Here is a 21,486-nt window from a genome sequence, read left to right as displayed (position 1 = left end):
GATGCTAACCTAGCAAACATTTCAGACTTTTCTCTGTGAATTCTGAGAAATCATGTCCTATTTAATGACAGAGCTACACATCTGAACTCAGTCTCATTAAAACAGACTCTAATTCAGTGTCATCCATCCATATTAAAGTGCAGTTACCAAACAGGAAGTGGAAGATTCCAAGCAGATTTATAGAAGGGTATAGAAGGGTGTTTGTGGGTTTTTAAGGCTGATAATGATTATTAGTGAGACATTTGGAGGAGATATTCATTTGCAGTGAATGAAAGTATTTAAAATCTTGGAGGTAAACTTAGAAGAAGACAAACTCTAACAGAAAACTTTGTTGATACGTTTGTTTTGTTTACAGATGTTAAGTTAAAGGAGTTTTATTTGTGACGTATAACCAATCAAATCACTCCAGAAGACAGAGCGACCACAGCTAGATCAAGGTTCAGAGCCAAAGCAGCACCATTTTTAAATTTATTTATTACCGTAGATCAGTAAAAATAAAATACTGATAATCAGTAAATCAGTCAGCCCACAATTACTACATTGACACTGTATGTCTCTTTCCTTTGACTTGTTATTTGTACAATATACGATGTATATGATGGCGTTTTTTCATATCAAAGGCTATACTATGATGTTTTCTCAGAGACATACCATGCTACTCTGTTTGTTCTGGCCCTGGGCCGCTGCACTCCTCCTCTGTTGTTTTCTGGATTGTTCTCAGCTGCATTCCTTCGTCCACCCAGCCTCCATTGACTCGTCCCGCCTGCCGTCTCTGGAGCTGAAGCTGGATTGGATCAGACCAAAGTACAGTCCAGTCACGATGTCAGCTGCCTCTCAAAAGGCTCCTTCATCTGGCGGCACTTCTTCTGAGGGGAAGCTGAGCTTCAGCAGAACTTTGGAGATGTGTTCCAGTGGTTGGTGGATGTGTGGGGAGATAGAGAGGGACCTTTGAACTGTTCAGAAAGGAAAACAGGGAGTTTTAGTTTAGGGTGCTACTGTGGTGTGTTTTGGGGTTTTAAGAGGTGAACGGGTCGCTCTTTGTTGTGGTCTGTATCCAAATCTCAGGATGCTAGAAAGCAAATCTCGTTCTGAAATCGTGCGATAGCTCGCACCAAAACCAGTGTTTTGGCTCAAGCTCTTGCGCGATTTCGGAACAAGATTTGCTTTCTAGCGTCCTGAGATTTGGATACAGACCACAACAAAGAGCGATCGCCAGGTAATGTGGAGGTTTTCGTTCACTTCTCATCTCTAGTATGTTGTGGGACACTCATTTAGACTATCTGAGCCGGTCAGTGTGAGGCAAAAAGCAAGTTAGGGCGGACTTTGACGCGGGGGGGCCAGCTGCCCCATACTTTTCGCTAGCCGAGCTGCTAAGCAGCCTGCCTGGCTAAATACTGGAGCTATGTCGAAAATTCATTTCTCCATCACTCACATGTATGAAATTACATATGGAAACAGACCCCAGGTTGAAAAAAAATGAAGTTCCCCTTTAAATCTGAACTGTCGGTCAGTATTTCAAACATCAAGTCCGACCCAGGTGTCCGAAAGCACGCTGTGGGTGAAACGGAAAATCGTCTGTGGAAAAGGTTCTGCTGCTCCAAAATAAATAAACAAACAGTTGTTAAATCAGAATTAATCCAAACAACAAGAGCAGAGTCTCGGCTGCCTCTTCCATACGACCTGTCAATTATTCCAGACCAAACTGTAAATCAAGTAGCCCCGCCCCCTGGCTTTGCAAAACTTTAACACTCTATAAAAATATTCAATATTGTTTTATTTTAAGATCGGCCACCTTATCTCTCATTATGACCATGAAAACTAACGAATAAAAATTATATAGTCTATGCATCATACTCTGTTTGGCTCCACACTTGCTGATGACGACTTCTGGTCTTAGAAAATGAAAAAAACTGACCTTTTTTTCGTTTCTGTCTCTTACTGATTTTATTTTCTTGTTATTGTAAATATAAAATAAAAATCAAAGCATTTTTAAAATTTCGTATATCCTTTTTGATCATGAAAAGGAAAAAACACCTTGTATTTATATTTTAATATTTGTATTGTAAAACGAAAATCAAATAACCACTCGTTTTTTGTTTTTCAATTCCCATTTCAGAACTGAAAATCCAATTGCCAAAATATACAAGGACCATAATGGCATCATTAGAAAGTTATGTTATACTGTGAATAACAAACTTGCAGACAACAGGGCAATAATTATTCTTTATTCATGAGGATTAGATATCTGTGAACATTAATTTGCTTGATATTTGATATTACATAAAAGGACACTGTGATGTCTTAAAGAATAGTGTTGGAGATTAGCCCTTTAACTGATGTTCTCATATTTGTGAAATTTAAGTTGTGATGGAACTGTTTCCTTGCAGAGGAAAAATAGACGATAGTGTTATTAGAAAGTGCAACACCTTTTATTTTGTGTTTTATTTTTTAAATTTAATATTTTTATTTCTTCTTTTATTTCATTTTTAAGGTTTGGATACTGTTGAACACTTATTTGAACAGAATATAGATTCAGATATTGTTATAAAGAATAATGTTGGAGATGTGCACTCATGTTGAAATATATCCTCATTGTGAAGCAACCCTTACTTGCACTGAATTGGAAATATTTTCGAAAAAAAAACACTGAATTACAAGACTTTACAGAACAGTGCACTATTGTAGACTGAACATCCATAGCTAGAATAACATGATTTTAATAGTAATAGGTCGTGATCTAAAGTGGGTTGGTCTGAGGCATGAAAGTCCAGGGCTGAAAATGAGTCCCACTCTGGCCCTGGTTGTGAGTGGAAAGCAAAAGTGATCGCTGAAAGATGCCATAAGTCCTTATAAACAGAAAGGGAAGTGAATAGATGAGGGGAGATTATCATTCCTAGAACCTCCATTAATACCAGGATTTGATCGGTTTACATCAAATATAAAACATTTATTTTAAATGCTTTACGTTAAAAGGGACCTAGAAAGCCAAAATGTTGATTTTGTCTTTATATTTCTGCTTAAGTATTCCAAGATTTGACATTCTGATCTTATAATTTTCAGTTCTTAGGAGAGGTTTCATCAGATTTTTCTTCATTTTTGGGCCTCCGTAGATTTGCTGTGTTTTAACATCGCAAATTACTTTGATAAAGATAGCAAAGCACCATTTAAAATCAGTATTTTTATTGTCATTCATCTTCTCTTGGACTTAAGAATCTTGACCTTCAAATTCAAGATTACACTTAGTCTTTTTTTAGCCATGGATGAAACTTGTTAGCCCTGACCTGCTTCTTGACTGTTGATGATGTCAAAGTTAAAGCTGTAAGAGCTGAGCTTGGCCTTACTAAAAGGGCTAAAACTAAAACAGAAGAAAAAACAGAGGAGGAAATAGCCTTTTTAGGTACAAGGGATTTACTGGGGCACTGTGGTTATCGCTGTACAGATGGCCTGATGAGGCACTATCTAATTACTTCTCCCATAGATCCTCTCTTCCTGATAAATGCGGCCGTCACTGTTTTACATCCTTCACTGCCACCACCAGGAGATCCATGAATCTACAGATGAGCCTGAAGATAAAGTAGCTTTACTTTGATGGTGTCTGAGTTCCAGGTTGTTCTCAAACTGGGAACACAGTGGGGAATAAAATGTAATAATCATATGTAAGTTTACTTAGAAAACACGTTTTACAAGAATTAGAGGCTTATTTGTTGGTTTATTTACTATCTCTGTGTAACTTTTTTGCTCCTTGTAAATTCCATTTGTATCATCCATCCATCCATCCTCTATACACCGCTTTATCCTCATTAGGGTCGCGGGGGGTGCTGGAGCCTATCTCAGCTGACTCGGGCGAAGGCAGGGGACACCCAGGACAGGTCGCCAGTCTGTCGCAGGGCTACATATACAGACGAACAATCACACTCGCATCCACACCTACGGGCAATTTAGAGTAACCAATTAACCTCAGCATATTTTTGGACTGTGGGAGGAAGCCGGAGTGCCCGGAGAAAACCCACGCATGCTCAGGGAGAACATGCAAACTCCATGCAGAAAGATCCCAGACCCACCCCGGGATTCAAACCAGGGATCTTCTTGCTGCAAGGCGAAAGTGCTAACCACTACTCCACTGAGCAGCCCCCATTTGTATCAGTTTGACACAAAATCACCCAGATATTTACGATAGTATCTCTGCATATAATCGCAACAGAAATATATTTCTAAAACTTCAGCTATATTGCTAATTTTACATGTCAAAAATTGCCAGGAGTCCTAAATGGAAATTAGCTGTTGTGATTCTCGTATGTTACCAGAAAGTGTCTTTGAATTTTAGGCTCCTAACTCCTACTTAACTCCTAATTTTAGTCCTCTTTTAAATAGACTGCTGCAGTGTTTTGCTGTAGTTTTAAATGTAGCTGAGCTGCTGCTGACTGCGCCCCTTTCAGGAAGAAGACTCTCTCTGTGTCTGGGACAAACAGTTCTTTGGTCTGGCAGCCTGAACAAACGTGAATGTGTGCACGACTTAACGGCTTAATATTTTCCAAGTAACTCTGACCTGTGGACATATACTCAAGGCTAATAGGAACGTTAGCCACAGTAGCTACACAATGTGCTAACTCCAGTGGTTTGGATTGTTGTGGTGACATAATAATAATAATAAAAAATCTTACTCAGTCTTCAGTTCCTCAGATGCTGTGTGTGCATGAATACAGCAGAACATTTGGTGAATTGTGGTCATGGCTGAGATTTTAGTCACTAGAAAGTAAAACAAAAAAACAAACAAAAACCTAGTGAACTTAGAGATGGCTGTTCATTTGAAATGGTTTACTTGTAAGCAGCAGAAATATACAAATTTTGAGCCTAAATTGCTGTTGGTTCATGGTGAAATGGTATCGTAAAATTCTTTCTGGGAGGTTGTCAAGCGAAGTGACTTCTAAAAACTCAGATGTAATGGCCGAACTGTGTTAAGCTTTTGTATGTATATATGTAAGCTTCTATCTATCTATCTATCTATCTATCTATCTATCTATCTATCTATCTATCTATCTATCTATCTATCTATCTATCTATCTATCTATCTATCTATCTATCTATCTATCTATCTATCGTCTGTCTGTCTGTCTTTGCAGGAGGCGGTCGGCAGGTGGCGGTAAAATTACGTCAACTCAAATATAAACCACGAAGAAGAAGAACCAGGAAGTGTCCCTCAGGTGCATTTTAACAGTTAGGTATTGAATTGAGGGTTTGTTTTGACAGCTCGTCACAACAGGAGGAAGATATTTTTAACTAGGAGACATTCCTCAGTGTCCGACCAACTATTGTAGCTCTTCGGGGGAATAAAATGGGTAACGTTTAATTTTTATTGGGCTTGTGTCGGTTTGTTTAGATGCTGTTAGCTTGCCTGCTAACGTTAACTTCCTCGCTTTCACTCATCAATTTGGTAGTTGTCACCAGTCTTGTTTGTAACTGCAACGCAAGAGGTGAAAGTAAATAGCAGCTTGTGTTATATTTTCACAGTTTCTTGAAAATGACACACTAAAGAATGGAGTTTTGCACCTCCATGACAAGTTTTTGTTGTGCGTCTCTAGTTCCACTTATTTTACATATAACACATGAAAGGGTTACTTATTGAAGAAAGCAAATATTAAAGAGACCGAAATGACACTTTTTCATTTACCTAAAATACGTAGGAGAAAAAATAGATTTCAACAGGTGGGGGAAATGATCACGTCACAAAAATATATCTACATACACAATGTCGTCTAAAATTTGAACTGAGATTTAAATTGAGATTGTTTTTTTCAGATGAATATGACTTGTTCAAGAGCTTTGTTTCCAGACAGCAGCCATACAAGCCAAAAGTAACATTAATTAGCTTAACATCCAAGACTATCTTGAAATGTCTGTTTATTTATGTTTGATTAAAAGAAATTTTTTCTACATTTATCTTTTAATGTCAGTAGGCTTTTACAGATTACCTGTAATGAATGAGATGCTTTGGGAAGGCCTTTATGGAGCCCAGAGTGTAGAGATTACAGACAGAAGGAGTTTATTTTGTCAGGAATCAATATAAAAAATGACAATGCACTTAACTGGAGAAATGTCTTCATATTGGATTGGAAAATCAGTCAAACAGATAAATGGTCAACTCCTTCCACACATCCTCCTGAAACCCGGCCCGTTCATTTATGTCCTCTGTAGCGGACGTTTGTTTTTGATCCGTATCTTTTGATGTATTTAAGCTACTGCACTGAATCCTGGTGAGCTCCATAGAGGACATCCTGTCCTTTCCAGTGATATCTCATGTGATTGAGTGGGATGAGGGAACTTTGTTTTTATGCTGAGACAAAATGGACACTGTTGACAGTTTAATGTATGTTCAGTTTAATTCAGTTAAAGCTTCTTTACAAAATGGATTGATGTTCTCATTTTCTTGTCAGCCTATTTTGATTTTGATGTGTTGCTGTTTTGTCATTTGTTTTGGCTTCAAAAACACAGGAAATACTTTACTTCCTTGGTTCTCAGCAGGATATAGTCGCCCACCTTGATGTTTTTATTGGTTGTTTTCTCACCCCAGCTTCCTAATTATGATTTAAAAATGTTATTATGGATGCTTCACAGATCTTGTGTTTGAAAAAAAAGCTTTCAGTGACTGGATCAGTATGTTGTTGAACACATTGCAGAGGGTCCTCTGCCCCTGTCATCGCTGAGGCTCCTGGTCCCACCTTTGCGGGTGATGTCGGCCGTGATGTGGAAGGTGGTCCGCCAGAAAAACGTGAAGCATTACGGAAAAGTGGAGGAGTTTGTGTGTTTAGTAGCTGAGGCCATTCCTGACATCCTGACAAGAGGGCAGATGAAACTGCTGTCACTGGGCTTAAGAGCAAAGGTAAGACACATAGAGGCAGCATATATCAACATACTGTGCTGTGTATTTGGTTTTTTTTAGCAGATATTATCTTTAAAAACGCCCACTTGTGTCATGTCAAAACCTCATAACTATTTGCTTGACTGTTTTTGTAATCTTAAATTTACTCTTGGGTTGACTAATACAGCTGTTAAGGTCACAACTAAATAAGATGTTGTTCTTATATGTAATTCCAATATGTGACACCATCACAGACTGCCCATGGTAAATGGTCTGTATTTATATAGCGCTTTACTATACCTGCAAGGTACCCAAAGCGCTTTACATGATACATCACATTCACCCATTCACACACAGATGGCGGAAGCTGCCATGCAAGGCACTAACCACGACCCATCAGGAGCAATTAGGGGTTAGGTGTCTTGCTCAGGGACACCTTGACATGATCACGACAGGCCGAGGATCGAACCGGCAACCCTCCAGTTGCAAGATGGCCACTCTGCCCACTGAGCCATGCCACCCCATGGATGTCCTTGTTGCATATGAATATTAGACTGTTTCTTGACTGACTATAACTTAAAGCAAATATCACCTGAAATTTCTGCAAGTGTTCCCTTAAAATAACGATGATGGAGCATTTATTGTGTAATATGTTGGCAAGGCAACTTTATTTGTATATCACATTTCATACATGAGGGCAACTCAATGTGCTTGACGTTAAAATATTAAAAGCATTGGAACTATTCAGACAAGCATAAAAGAGCACAATTAAAATGACAGATATAATAAAACACAGAAAAGAAAAGGAATATTCGAAGTGTATTCAAAAATAAAATTACAATTTGCATTTAAAACAAGATCGGCTATAATAGGAAAGCAGTAGCAAACAGAAAAGTCTTGAGCTTTGATTTTAAAGAAGTGCGAGTTGGAGCAGACCTACAACTTTGAGGGAGTTTGTTCCAGATATGTGGAGCATAATGAGGAAACGCTGCTTAAACATGTTTAGTTGTAAGCCTAGGGACTGAAAGGAGACCAGTACCTGATGACCTGAGAGGTGGAGATGGTTCATAAAGTGACAGCAGATCAGCTATATATTTCGGGCCTAAACCATTCAGTGCTTTATAAACCATCAGCAGGATTTTAATGTAGATTCAAAACAAAAAAAATCCATGAAGTTGGTTTTAAATGGAAGTCCTTTCAGTATATAGGCAGAAAGTAGTACGAATAAGGTACAGCTGGCAGTTGGAATTTATTCTTTTCATGTCCTCACTGTGGTACTAGAAGAGACAAAGAGGGATTCTTTGGTTGTCTGAGCCATCTGTGTTTAATGGCTTTTCCAGATGATGTTACAGATGTTGAGTTCTGAACAGTCGGAGGATCTACAGGGTGTTAAAACACACTTGGACAGCCTGCTGCAGACTAGCTCAAAACAGGTTTGTGAGATGTTACGTTCTTTACATGGACTCTAATTATTCACTGGTTATGAAACAATGAGCTCAGATGTGTGTTTTTAACTGAGCAGGTTCATCCAGCAAATGACGATCTTGAAGCCAACTTCATCAGGCTCATTCAAAGACTCCTGGAAGACTCAAAAGAGAGAGAACAGTTCCTCAAGGTGTGTCACAGTTAGTTTAAATATATATAAAAGATGCAGTGTGTTTGTTTAATCATCAGACAGTGAGGTATAATGAGACTCTTTGGGTTTTATTTTTTCCCCTGATAGAATGTGTTTCCTGTGGAGTACGGGCCAGACTTTGATACAGCACTGGAAACACTGGTTTGTGAGTTCTTCACCAAACTGGAAGAGCTGCTGCTTATCCCAGACTTTAAGCAGGTAGAGATGCACATGTTTAATCAAAAAGTAGCTCTTTCCAGTGCACTTTCAGAAATGTGTGGCCTAGTTCAAGTGCATTAAAATGAATATTTTTGTGTGATAAGGCTGCAGTGTGCATCAGTGATGCGCCTTCTGTGCTGGAAGAGTGCATTCAGTGTGTAACCAAAGCAGATGACCTGGAAGTATTGCTCAGACACAGGGTGTGCCGTGGAAAAATGAGCATAATGGATTCCAGCGGTAAGTCTGTTTGTTTGGGATATTAGAAAAATCTCTGTGTGTAAATTGTTGCTTTAACAATCACAGTTAGCGATTTATAGATTAAAAAAAACATTTGTGGGTTTTAGCTTGTCAAATCTGAGAATATTTAAATTTAATCAGAATTTTAAAAGCAAAAAAAATATTGCTGCAGATACATTACAGTTTCAGACGTACTCCCACAAACTTACTTGCAAAATACATTTATTTGCAACATTTTTAAGTGCTAGACCCAAATCGGACAAATAGTTTGTAATAAAATAAACCGTCATGAATTGGGAATGTCTCTAAGTCTGCAACTAATCACATCCCACATGTGCTGAAGAAAGGCTTGAGTACCAGACGTCATTTTAATGTATGACAATTTTTATATCATACACAAAGTTGGAAACCTAAAATATTCACACATATCATCAATCATAAATGTAATCAAAAACTGTTCATCTGCATTCTTTACAAATAAAAACCCCAAAACTCACAGGTTACATAAATAGATGAACCTGCAGCAATACATTTATTCAAAAGTCCAGGGGGCAAACACTTCTTCTTCGTAGGTGTCTTGCTTAATCGCGTTGACGGCTATTCCTTTCCACTTTTCTCTGTCATATGTTGCATTTAGTACAGTCTTGGCATCCAATGTATTGTATTGTACTGTAATTTTCTCACTGTCTTAATTTCTCTTTCCAAACAGCACCATCTCCCTCAGAGCAGCGACTTTTCTCATCTTTATCCCTCCTTTCCTCACCTACTGAGACCTGTGCCAAAGAAGTCCAATCTAACACACAAACATCTGACAACCAAAGAGAATCAGGGATGCCTGCTCTCCGACATGGCGGAGATTCAGACATACAGGAGACAAGATGGCCATCTGAGGAGTCAGACGTTCTGAACAGCAGCGACGGAGAACAGACAGCAGAAGGAAAACACACTGACTGTATTCCTGATGTTCACATCGTGGAGGAGTATGATGAAGGAGATACAGCCACCTCCCAGACTCCCTCTACATCTGCAGAGACTCCCGCAACTCCCGGTGCTATGATTGGACCCCCTCGGCAGAGAGTCGCACACAAATGCAGTCAGTGTGGGAAGTGCTACATTTACCGCTACGAACTCCTGGAGCATCAGCGGCTGCACACCGGAGAAAACCCTTACAAGTGCTCTCAGTGTGGGAAAGCCTTCAGAAGGACCTCCGATCTGTCATCCCACAGGCGGACACAGTGCACAAAAGCCGCTTACATCTGCATCAAATGTGGGAAAAGCTTTCAGTGTATGCAGGACAAATTTAGACACCAGTGTGTTCAAATTATCCAAAGGTTTGACTGTTCTCAGTGTGGGAAAAGCTTTAAAAAGATGTACCTACTGGGGAAACATGAACAAACTCACAGCCAGATCCGTGTTTTCACATGCAGACAGTGTGGGGAGGTTTACCCCAGTATGAGCGAGCTCAGGACCCATCAGAAGATTCATCCTCTGGAGCTGTCCAACCAATGCAAGCAGTGCGGGAAGTTTTTTGCCACCGTCGGATCTCTGACGGCTCACGAGCTTCGCCACAGGCAGCAGAAAACCCAGATTTGTGTACGTTGTGGCAAAGCTTTCAAGAACAAACACGACCTGAACCTCCACATGCGCAGCCACACGGGCGAGAGGCCGTTTCAGTGCACATACTGCGGGAAACGTTTCTCCGTGTCGGGGAATCTGAACATACACATAAGAACTCATACGGGAGAGAAGCCATATTTGTGCTCCGACTGTGGAAAGGCGTTCATCTCCGCCGGCGAGCTGCAGATACACCGACGGACCCACACCGGGGAGAAACCTTACAAATGCTCCATGTGTGGAAGGGGGTTCACCATGGCAAGCAAACTGACACTTCACATGCGTGTTCACACCGGGGAACGACCTTACGTGTGCCCTGAATGTGGGAAAGGCTTTTCACGGGGCAGTGAACTGAAAAAACACACCATGAACCACACAGGGGTTCGACCCTACGCCTGTCAGATGTGTGCAAAGGCTTACACCTGCCTCAACCACCTGAAGAGACATTTAAAAACGCACAACATGGTCCAAACCGAGACTCTCTGATTCCACAGTGTACCATGTGACATTTTAGACATGAATATTGTATTTGTACAGACTGTGGTTGGTGTTGTCAGTTTCACACTGGCCGTCTCTTGTAAGGACAATGTTGCAGAAATTCTAGTTTTACTGACACATTCCTTTTCCTAAGGGGGTGTACTACGATGTAAGATGAAGGTGGATCTCTTTATACCTGCTACATCACCATGGCAACTGATGCTGCACCGCTAACCTACTCCAGAGAAGTTCTGCTCAGAGTTTGGGATTCAGATTTGCTGTGACTTGCTGCTCTTTCACCAATTCTTTTCCTGACCATATTCTCTTTTAGTGATGTAGATTCTCTTACATCTGCAAACTTACTGAGCTGTACGTTCATATCGCCAACCTGTTCCTCTTGACTGAAGCAGGCAGCATACGATCAGTCATTTTTTATAGAAGAATAGTTAATGCATTAATGCATCCATTTTATTGGAGCGTACAGGGCCTGGTGAAGAAAGCCTGAGCTAACGAAGAAAGTTTATAACCATTGTTGTGATATCTATTGCCTCTGATCTGGACTTCAGGTTATGTCAAGCCAGCTAAGGCAAAGAAATCCTGGTTATCTCAATCTTTGCTTTGTAGTACACCCCTTTGCTTTCTCTGGTGTTTTTTCATTGTAAACTCTAAAATTTATGTGCATATTTTGGGCATGACATCTGAGTGTGATATATTTGTACTCTATGAAATGTATGTTAAAATGATTAAGTATTTTTGCTGTCAGTTAACATTATTTATCAGTGTCAGTGTTCAGTATTCTCAACATTGAAAAAAGATCTCATCAGAATGAAAGCTGCCTGTTGCCTGTTTTTTGCTCTATACTCCAGCATGAAATATCCTGCCGGGGTCTTGCAGTGTCTTTATTCTATGTTTGAATTTTATGATGAATTAGAGAGGGAAGAGAAATACTTATTTTCTAGGTGTACCTGCAAAGCAGAAATTGACATCACTTTATTGTATTTTTTAAATGCAGTTTCAAAATACTGGAATCAGAATCAGTTTCATTCACACTAACAAGTAGAAAATATGTAGAAGGAAAAAATATTAAATAAAAAGCAAGTGTTACGAGTCAAATAAACAGTAAGTGTTATGAGAAATAAGCAACGAAAATATACAAATAATATAAATTAATGTTATTATTTGAATATTGAGCAATAAAATGTCGGATTGTTCAAGTATGACTAATTTCTAAAACAATATACCCAAGCCTTTAATTAATGCTAATATTTTAGAATTATGAAGAAGATTAGGAAGAAAATACTGTTTATCAAGTTTACTTTTGAGATTTAGTTTTTCGGTTGTCCGGAGGGGCGGTGCGTCGAATTGGACAGTATGATGAATAGGAAGCTGTGTTTGCGGGCTGCTCCGTAAAGCAAAACGAACGCCCCCGTTTCAAACTGACACCAACTGGGCCAACGCTCACCATAAAGAACAACGTGTTTCAGGAAGAAGTTGGCGCCTGAAGCCTCGTATTCGTTTAGCTAGCACACTAGCCGAAACTATGAAAGATATTCCGTTATATTAAATTTTCTTCCCAGCGTTGTAAAAGCGTTTCAAAATGAACGACATGGGTATGTATTAACCTGTGAAGATCGACGACATTGTGTATTTTCGCTCTTTAAGCGGCTAGCTGAGTAGCTAAAGCGAAGGATTACTCGCTGCAATAGGCCTCGACTAATCCCTGGAACAAGAATTGTTTTGCCCACAACTAAGCCGGTTTTACCAGGCAACGCCAGCGGCCTTGTAGCTAGTATGGTAGCATAAGCTAACGCTGTACCATGGGCTCAAACAGTAACGATAGCTCGCATTTAAACCCGTTTTTCTTTGTTGGAACAGGGTTTCTAAATTATCAAACGCACTACAGCTTGTGTGTTTTAAACGGACAGTCAAGAAGATACGTTTTAATTTGAAATAAAGTGACTATGTGATGCTAACAGTTAGCTGCTTGTGAATGTTAAATTGGTAACTGAGCGTGTCCTTGTCATGTTTGCAGAGTGTGGTGTAAAACCATGAATGCGTTTGATTTAGTATGTAGGGATTAACCCAACGGTTCATGCTAGAAACAAGAGAAGAGGAGGTAACGCCTGCACAAAAACCTGGTGCTTGATGTGGGGGCATCATGTAGGGCTATTTTTATTCAGCTGGTGCATCATATGAATGGATAGTAGAAAAAGTGAACAAGCTGCTGACCTCAGTGACTGGACTAACTTTAAAATAAGATGCTGTTGTGATGAGTAAAAGCATTTCCAGTCTCTAATCAGAACTAAAGTTCATTCACATTCTTACTGATGATATATTTGTGGTGGGAAAAAATTGTAGTATGAACCATTATTTATTTCATCCTTTCTAACTACACAAGGGACTTTTCTTCAAAGTATAAACAAAAGTATATTTAACATTATCAGCAAAGTTTGGGCCTCTATAGTGTACAGGTTTCTCATGCTGCTGCTAAGTTTGTTTGACAGTCTGATTTCTCTGTGAAGAATTCAGCGTCCCCCTGTCCTCTTTGGCTCTCCTGGTCCCTCCACTCCGACTGATGTCTGCAGTGATGTGGGAAGTGGTGCGCCAGAGGAACATAAAGCACTATGGGAAACTGGAGGAGTTTGTGTCCATGGTAACAGATGCAGTTCCTGAACTGATGAGTAAAAGAGAAGGGCGACTGCTCTCTCTGGGCCTGAGGGCAAGGGTAAGTGAAATGTGTGGCTCCATCTTGCAAGAGAGTCAGAGAACCAACCAGAAGGTGTTTGAAGTATTAAAATCACAAATTACATTTCTTCCAGACAACTCTGGAGCTGTTGCGTTCTGAACACCCTGAAGATCTCAAGGCTGTAGAGTCCCACCTGAACCGAATCCGATCTTCTTGCATCGAGGAGGTAATTGATGGCGTTGACATATATAGATTTTGGATTGATTGTTTGACCGTTTTTTAAAAACAAAAATGTTAAATTAACTGCTGCATTTGTCATCATTTTTTCTGGCACTTTATTAACACATGTTAAATTGATTAAACAAGAAAGCAATTAGTAGAATAAGCATTTCTGAAAGTAATGAACTCGGTGTTTAATAATTCACTGTTCTAACTGGTGTCTCATTTTGTACTTCAGACAAATGATCCAGTAATTGAAGCACCGGAGGCAAACTTTATGAAGCTGGTTCAAGGCCTCATTGAAGACACCGATGGCAGAGAACACTTTCTCAAGGTCAAGATAATGTTTATTTTATTCAGTACAATAATTGTTCTTGAAGTAATTTTTGAAATTACAGACCCACTCTTTTAAAGAGTAGAGTGGGCTCCACATTTACTTTTTCCATAGGTTGCACTGGACTGCCCAACTTTTTAGTTTATGTCCACCTAAAGTTTTTCACCTCGAAATTACCAAATAATACATTTCGTACACATACAAGTGTTATTTTCTCATAAACATTGGTAGTTTCTGAACACATTGTGTAAATGACTTTACACAGGAATACAAGTGCAAAAATATCTTGGACTTAAAGTTAGTAGAAAGAGGTTATTCTTTGGTTGTACGATAATGAGTTTTAGATTTTATTATCACCTTTGAAGCCTTACTGCTTGAGATTGCTGCTGCCTGTTCCTGAAATTATCCAGTTAGGCTTGCAGGGAATTTTCTCAAAGACATTGAGCTTTTTTAAACTTTCAGTTTGTAACGTCAATGCTCCGTCAGTAAAAGCACTGTTCACAGCCATGCTTTGACTGTGCACTTTTCAATAAATGCAATGCATAATCTTCCGTTTTGACTTGTCTCCGTGTTCCCCGCTGATTAAGAATTTAGTTGTGGTGGTACGACATGACCAAATTGTATGCAGGGGAAAGTGTGATCCAGGTTGTTTTCTGAAGCTACAATTTATGAATCTCTCTTATATCCCTTACATTTATTGGTAGGTGCTTTAAGGCGGCTGTGCGCAGGCAAGCCTCTAGTCTCCTCTCAGTTGCTACAGCTCAGACAGCTGTGCAGCCAAAAACTAGCTAGAAAAGAGGAAATAAAACGTTCTCAGATGTCAGATTTACCCAAATTGAACCAAGTGATTTTGTTTACTCGTGCACACTGCTCAGAGATGCATGATAAGGATAATGTTCTGTGACAATGGTGTAAAGCTGTTATTTGATTTTTTTTCTATTTAATCTTACAGAATGTGTTCCCTGTAGAGTATGGCCCTGACTTTGACACAGCACTTGAGACTCTAGTTTGTGAATTCTTCACAAGACTAGAGGAGCTGCTGCCAATTCCAGACTTTAAACAGGTACAAAGATTATCATTAAAAAATAACAAAGAAAAAGATTAAGGCCTCTTTACACTTTAATTCAAATGATGTGATTTTTTTTTTGTGTATCTGTTAGACTGCATCCTGGATCAGTGCTGCCCCCTCTGTCCTAGAGGAGTACATGCAGTGTGTCTCGAACGGAGATGACCTCAAATTCCTTCTCCAGAGCAAACAGTGCCATGGGAAATTGGCAAAGAGCAGCATTGGTATGTTTGCATGTATTTTATAAAACATCATGTACAGTGTTTTAGTTTAAGACATGGGACGGTGTATTAATAATTTTTTCCCTTTTGTTTTCCTGCAGCCCCGTTTCAGTCGGACGATCTTCTGATTCCCTCTCTGTCTCTCCCTCCTTCTCTGGAAGTGGCCATCGCTTCTCACCCAAGTGCTTGTGATGATGACAACAACGACGTCCCTCAAATTGTCATGTTCGATGAAGAACTGTCCACGAACCCCTCCACTTCAACAGACTTCCCTGAATCGCCCAAAAGGACTGACATCAACTCATCTCCTCGCAGGAGGCTGCAGTCAGGAATCCATAAATGCCCTGAGTGTGATAAATGTTTTAAGCATCACTCTGTCCTCATTGAGCACCAGAGAGTCCACAGCGGACTGCAGCCCTACAACTGCTCTGAGTGTGGGAGGGCTTTCAGAACAGCCACTCTGCTGGCAGGTCACAGGCTGCGGAAATGCAAAAATGCTGCATATCTGTGTATTAAATGTGGAAACAGTTTTCCAACCTCATTGGACAAGTTCAGACACCACTGCCCAAAACGAGGGCGCAACTATGACTGTGGACACTGCGGAAAGAGGTTTCCAAAGTCCAGCAGCCTGAAAGAACACCTGTTAACTCATGTTCAAAGCCGCCTTTTCAAATGCAGCCACTGCGGAGTCGGTTTCTCAGGAATTGGTGACCTGAAATATCATCAACAAGTCGATCATGATAAACCTTATCAGTGTAAGCAATGTGGAAAGAGCTTCATCTCCTCAAAGAGTCTGACCAAACATCAGCAGCGGCATGAGGAGGTTGGTGAAATGGAAGCCGCAAAATTAATGATTGGAGGTAAACATAGAAAAAGTGGTTCAGCTCATCGGACTTCCTCTTTATCTCTGCCGTCCAGGAAAACGGGTATCAAAGGTGTTTATCCGCGAGGACGAGTCACCCACAACTGTCCGCTGTGTGGAAGGAGCTTCAAGTATCGCTTCGAGTTCCTCGAACACCAGCGATTCCACACAGCAGTGAAGCCTTACAAATGCTCTCAGTGTGGTAAAGCCTTCCGCACTGAGGCTCACTTGTCAGGACACAGGAAGAGAAAGTGTAAAAACGCCGCCCACATCTGCACCAAGTGTGGCTGTCAGTTCAGATCTCTGCACGAACGCGTCCGACACCAGTGTGTGCAGCTGCTGACAAAATACGAGTGTTCTCATTGCGGAAAGACCTTCAAGATGGCTCATCTGCTGAGGAACCACCAGCTGAGCGAACATCAGCTTCCCTACAGCCCTAACCATCGCTTCAGGTGCAGATACTGTGACGAGACCTTCCCCGGCATCAGTGAGCTAAAGTACCATCAAAGGGTCGACCACGAGAAACCCTACCAGTGTCAGGAATGTGGCAAGTGTTTTCTGTCTGAAAAATGTCTGGCCAACCACGAGCTGCGGCACAATGATGACAGACCAGAGAGCTGCATGGTCTGCGGCCGCGGCTTCAGAAACCGATACGATTTGAAGCAGCACATGCGCACTCACACGGGAGAGCGACCTTACCAGTGCACCCACTGCTCCCAGTGCTTCTCCACAGCAGGAGGACTCAGGAGTCACACCAGGGTTCACACAGGAGAGAAGCCACATGTTTGCCCAGACTGCGGAAAGGCTTTCTCCCAGATGGGTGCGATGCGAACCCACAGGCTCACCCATACAGGAGAACGGCCGTTCAAGTGCACAGTGTGCGGTAAAGGGTTTACAATGGCACACAAAGTGACAGTTCACATGCGTGTGCACACAGGAGAGAGGCCATACGTGTGCTCTCAGTGTGGGAAAGCCTTCTCAGATGGAAGTGTGTTGAAGCAGCACATGCTAAACCACTCAGGGGTGAGACCATACCACTGCCAGATCTGTCCTAAGACCTACACCTGTCTGAACCACCTGAGGAGACACCTAAAGAGCCACACGAACATGAACTGAGTCAGGCATGAAGACAAACTGGAGCAGAAGCTAATAACATTTTAGACATAGACTGAAACACCTTATTGGCTACTAAAATTTTAGAGGACCAACTAAACTTAGCAATACAGAATATAGCGTGAAAGTGTATGGTTACTGTTGAGACTGAGGTGATGAGATGAATTTGCTCTACGTTGTGAAGTAAATGTAACAATAACATCTGTTTGTCAAGGACTATGACAACCAGCACAAACAAATGGTTCTTCTCCCTCATTCCTCACCAAACTTTGAGTGTTTTTTTTCTTGTACAATTTCTTATGCATGAACTCACTGGATGTTATGGTGGACATTGTTTTACAGAGCTCTGTATGGTTCACAGAGGAGAATATTTATCTAAACTACCTTTGCAGTCTCCTAGTGAGCTTTGCATTTTTTTTGAATGTGTCCATAGATTTATATAGAAAGGCTGAGCTGTATTATAATAAATCAGAAAGGTGCTTGTTGGGACCTCTGCAGGAGTCAGTGCCACCTAAGCTGGGACTGCTCAAGCACAAGTGTCTTCTGTTGCGGTTGTGACGATAACCAGGGGAGCACTGCTGCAGTGGCTGATTAAAACCGACTAGAAGGGATTACGACTGTAGCCATGGGTGTACTTGAGTTGTTAAGACACAGGGTGCGACACAGTAGTTTATAATTGGGCGAGTATTAACTAAGTTGTGTGTGTGGTGAGGGTTGTATTGAAGCTGCAGAATCGGTAACACATCTGACAAAAGCACAGCAGGCTCAAATTCTGTGTGCCTTAACAAGAATTTATTGGCTGATATTAGACACTTTTTGCCTTGTTAACATGCCCTTATGGTGCTTTTTAAAAAGAATAGATATACAGGGTTATTCAAAAAGAATGTACTGGTTTCATTGTGCAATATTTTAATAAGGAAAAGCAATAGAAAACTCCAGGCAAGTCACAAGTATTCGACTCACAATCAACTTTAATTTCCTGTCTTATAAGTGTTCAATGTGGCCACTACCTGCAGCGCGGGCAGCATAAGTGTGATAAGAGAATTCGTGAGTAGAATACTTGTGACTTGGTTGGAGTTTTCTGTTGCTTTTCCTGATTAAAATATTGTGTAATGAAAACGGTTCATTCTTTTTGAATACCCCTGTATATTCTGGGACCACATTGTGGGCAGTCAGTGCCACGGCTGAGCATTTCCTTATTGAACCTGCAGATGAAAGTCTCAAAGACACAGATTCAGACATCAGGACTTGCATATGTAACACACTGAAAGAACCAATCCTGTTGGCTTGTAGAGCAGAACTTTTAGTATTGGATTCCAGCATGTGCGGTGGAATTACATTAATATTACATGTTGCCATTCTGTTCTGTAGAGAGTGAGACATGGACTTCATAGATCCATGTCTTCTAGGTCATTTTAAGGCAGTTAGAAGCTATTTTAATGGGGGAAAAAAATCTGAAAATGTAACTTTAACACAGTTTTTTTGACATTTATTTACAGACAAGAGGGGCTAGTTAGACTGTAGTTGTCGTCCAAACAGTAGCCATATCCAGCAGTAACTGTTCTTACTGTCAGCCTCTGGATACTATCACAGCTCAGCCTTTTGGTAATAAACAATAAATGCATCATGTGAACTGTCACATCTTCCCTCTTTTCTGTAGCATCTGGAAATCTTATCCCTAAACTGGTAGCGTAATCTAACTAGTCTGGACCAGAGCTCTAACTCGTCATGGAGACTGAGTGAATGCAAATGTAGTCAAGAAGTTTTTCCTCTGTGACTCATAGCGACCTCTGTATTATTTAAAAGACATACTGTATGTTCAGAAACTGTAATATTGGTGAAAATATATTTTTTTGGAAAGTAACAGAAGTGAAGTCTCTGTAAATAAGCTGGATGACGAATATTGTGAGAAGTTAAAAAGCTTGATGGCATTTATTTCAACATGATACTTACTTTATTCCTTTAGACCTTTTCTATCCTCACTGTGGTTTGCGAGATTTGTGAGTTTCAAATTAAATCACCTTGGTTACTCTTCACATGTGTTTATTTACCAGAGAAAAAACATCAGTAAAAGCAGCCAATATTGGATGTTGCATTTGCTCACAAAAAAGACTCATCACTAGATGGCAGCAGGCGACCACATTAACCACGTTTCTGTTGCTCTGCTTGTTCTGTTCTCTGTCGGCCCACTGCTGATTTATTCACCACTTTTTTCAGGACTATTTTGGAGGAAAGCAATCAAATATTTTCTCTCCTGCAGATTGGAGGAACTGAAGAGATATTTGAGCAGACCAGAAATTAATGAGTAACAAATACAGCGGAAGCTAATCTGGCCCATTTCCTGTCATTAGCTTTCTTTGGCGTGGTTTGGAATCTCGAACCTGCAATTTCCTCATGTTTTGACTGGTGCCTATCAGTATCTGGAACGTTGTAAGCAATGATAATAAGCGCTCTCCACATTTTTCATGCGTTTTTTTTGCTCGGTACCAACTGCAGCCTGTACTTAGTTTTAGCTAACGAACATAAAAGCTTGATTTCTGTTCCCAGCACTGTGTGTGATAACTTCACTGTAATGAGATCATGAGTCAGATTGAGATTAATCTCTTCCATCTGTGCTGACTTTAATGTTTTCACTGGAAAAGCGAAGCCGTGTTTTTTACCCTCACTTTCTCCCCATGTTCCATGCTTGTGTTTCATCTCATCCACAATCACTTATGCATCGCAACCTTTGAGGCATTTCTGTAGAACGAACCCATTTCGGTGCCATTTACATGGAAGTACGACCACAGAAGATGAATGCTTGTTAAATGTTGCAAGACTGGAGACTCTGGCCAGTATTTCTTCCCTCTGACTTAGAAATGCTACTAATCTTTCCCCCCGAACATCAGGATCCTGACGAGTTTCAGTGGAAACTTGGCAGGATCCTGTCCATGACATTACACAGAGCCTCTCAGCTTTAGGAAGTATTGTGCATTCATGGCATTATCTTGAACTTGTAATGACTTTTCAGTGCGATAATACGACGACTTGAGTTCCACCTGCCTGCTTTGATGCAGAAAAAAAAACACCAAAAAGAAACAAACTCTCCCAAATATCCTCTAAATCTGAACTGCTTTCCTAATGCATTCTTTAGGGGGTTTATGGAATAATGTATTCCTTATGAAGGCACCTATTGAGACATCTCTAAATGCATGCATCGCAATTTAACTTGAGCGCACAGCTGCCAAAAATCCAACAGATTTACTATGAGAGCTTGCTAATAAACACAGATCATTACCAGATGTCCCCCTTCTCTCCTCTCCTTCCTTCTTTCCTTCCCTCCCCTCCCCGACTCAGTGATCTCAGTGGAAAATCTGAGTCCAGGCCAGACCTTCCCCTGTCGTAGTCCCCCCCAACTCCAACACACATATATGTGTATTTCCACGGCAACGGTGCAACATCCACCCACGCCATCACCTTGCCAAAAGAACACCCCTCGCCCACACTGCGCCCCCATAACTCTTTCCAATGTCTTTTCCAAGATCAGCCCCCCCACGGAGCGCTAGATGGCACTGTGTCTCTTCCCGCAATGGAGGAAAAAGGGAGTCTAGATCTCCCCCAACCTCACCTCACCTCTCCTCCCCTCCACTTCTTGCTTTTATGTTCAGGTCAGGTCTGGAGCCAAAGTGAACCAGATGCATTAAAACTCCACCCACACCCGTCTTCCACAGAATATGGAGGGGGAGAGATTTTCTACAGAAAGAATACAAAATGCTTCCAAGATGTGTGTCAGCTGCTTTTCATTAAGGCCTGATGAAAATACTTCAGTGTGCATCGAGTCTGAGTTGCATTTCTTGATTTTTTTGTTTTTGTTTTTTTGCAAGAAGTAGCTGCAAAAGTAGAAAGAAAACACACAAATCCATCCCTGATTGGACATTACACATGTTCTAAAAACATGAAATGTACACCAGTTTCGCTTTCTTTCTTG

General features: G+C 40.7%; 2 protein-coding genes across 4 annotated transcripts; both read left to right on the top strand.

Moving 5' to 3' along the window:
* Nucleotides 1-5,161: 5,161 nt before the first annotated feature.
* On the top strand, nt 5,162-11,849 carry zgc:171422 (uncharacterized protein LOC100001353 homolog). Of its 3 annotated transcripts, none has more exons than XM_051953495.1 (7): nt 5,162-5,201; nt 6,675-6,877; nt 8,197-8,289; nt 8,379-8,471; nt 8,580-8,690; nt 8,795-8,927; nt 9,637-11,849. In XM_051953495.1, the coding sequence occupies exons 2-7, from the start codon at nt 6,728-6,730 to the stop codon at nt 11,025-11,027; spliced, it is 1,971 nt and encodes a 656-aa protein (XP_051809455.1). In that variant the 5' UTR covers nt 5,162-5,201; nt 6,675-6,727; the 3' UTR covers nt 11,028-11,849. The 3 variants fall into 3 exon arrangements, with proteins under 3 accessions (XP_051809455.1, XP_022063296.1, XP_051809454.1); XM_022207604.2 differs by having other exon boundaries at nt 5,177-5,336; XM_051953494.1 differs by having other exon boundaries at nt 5,180-5,214.
* A 597-nt stretch (nt 11,850-12,446) lies between these two features.
* LOC110960398 (zinc finger protein 665-like) lies at nt 12,447-19,555 on the top strand. Its single transcript, XM_022207629.2, has 7 exons — nt 12,447-12,628; nt 13,541-13,743; nt 13,838-13,930; nt 14,162-14,257; nt 15,210-15,320; nt 15,418-15,547; nt 15,646-19,555. Exons 1-7 carry the CDS (start codon nt 12,616-12,618, stop codon nt 17,520-17,522), a joined length of 2,523 nt encoding a protein of 840 aa, XP_022063321.2. The 5' UTR covers nt 12,447-12,615; the 3' UTR covers nt 17,523-19,555.
* The last annotated feature ends 1,931 nt before the right edge of the window (nt 19,556-21,486 follow it).

This window comes from Acanthochromis polyacanthus, chromosome 9 (assembly GCF_021347895.1).
Source record: "Acanthochromis polyacanthus isolate Apoly-LR-REF ecotype Palm Island chromosome 9, KAUST_Apoly_ChrSc, whole genome shotgun sequence".
NCBI lineage: Eukaryota > Metazoa > Chordata > Actinopteri > Pomacentridae > Acanthochromis > Acanthochromis polyacanthus.
Note: the sequence above shows the minus strand (reverse complement) of the source record. Positions and strands in the feature narration are given on the sequence as shown.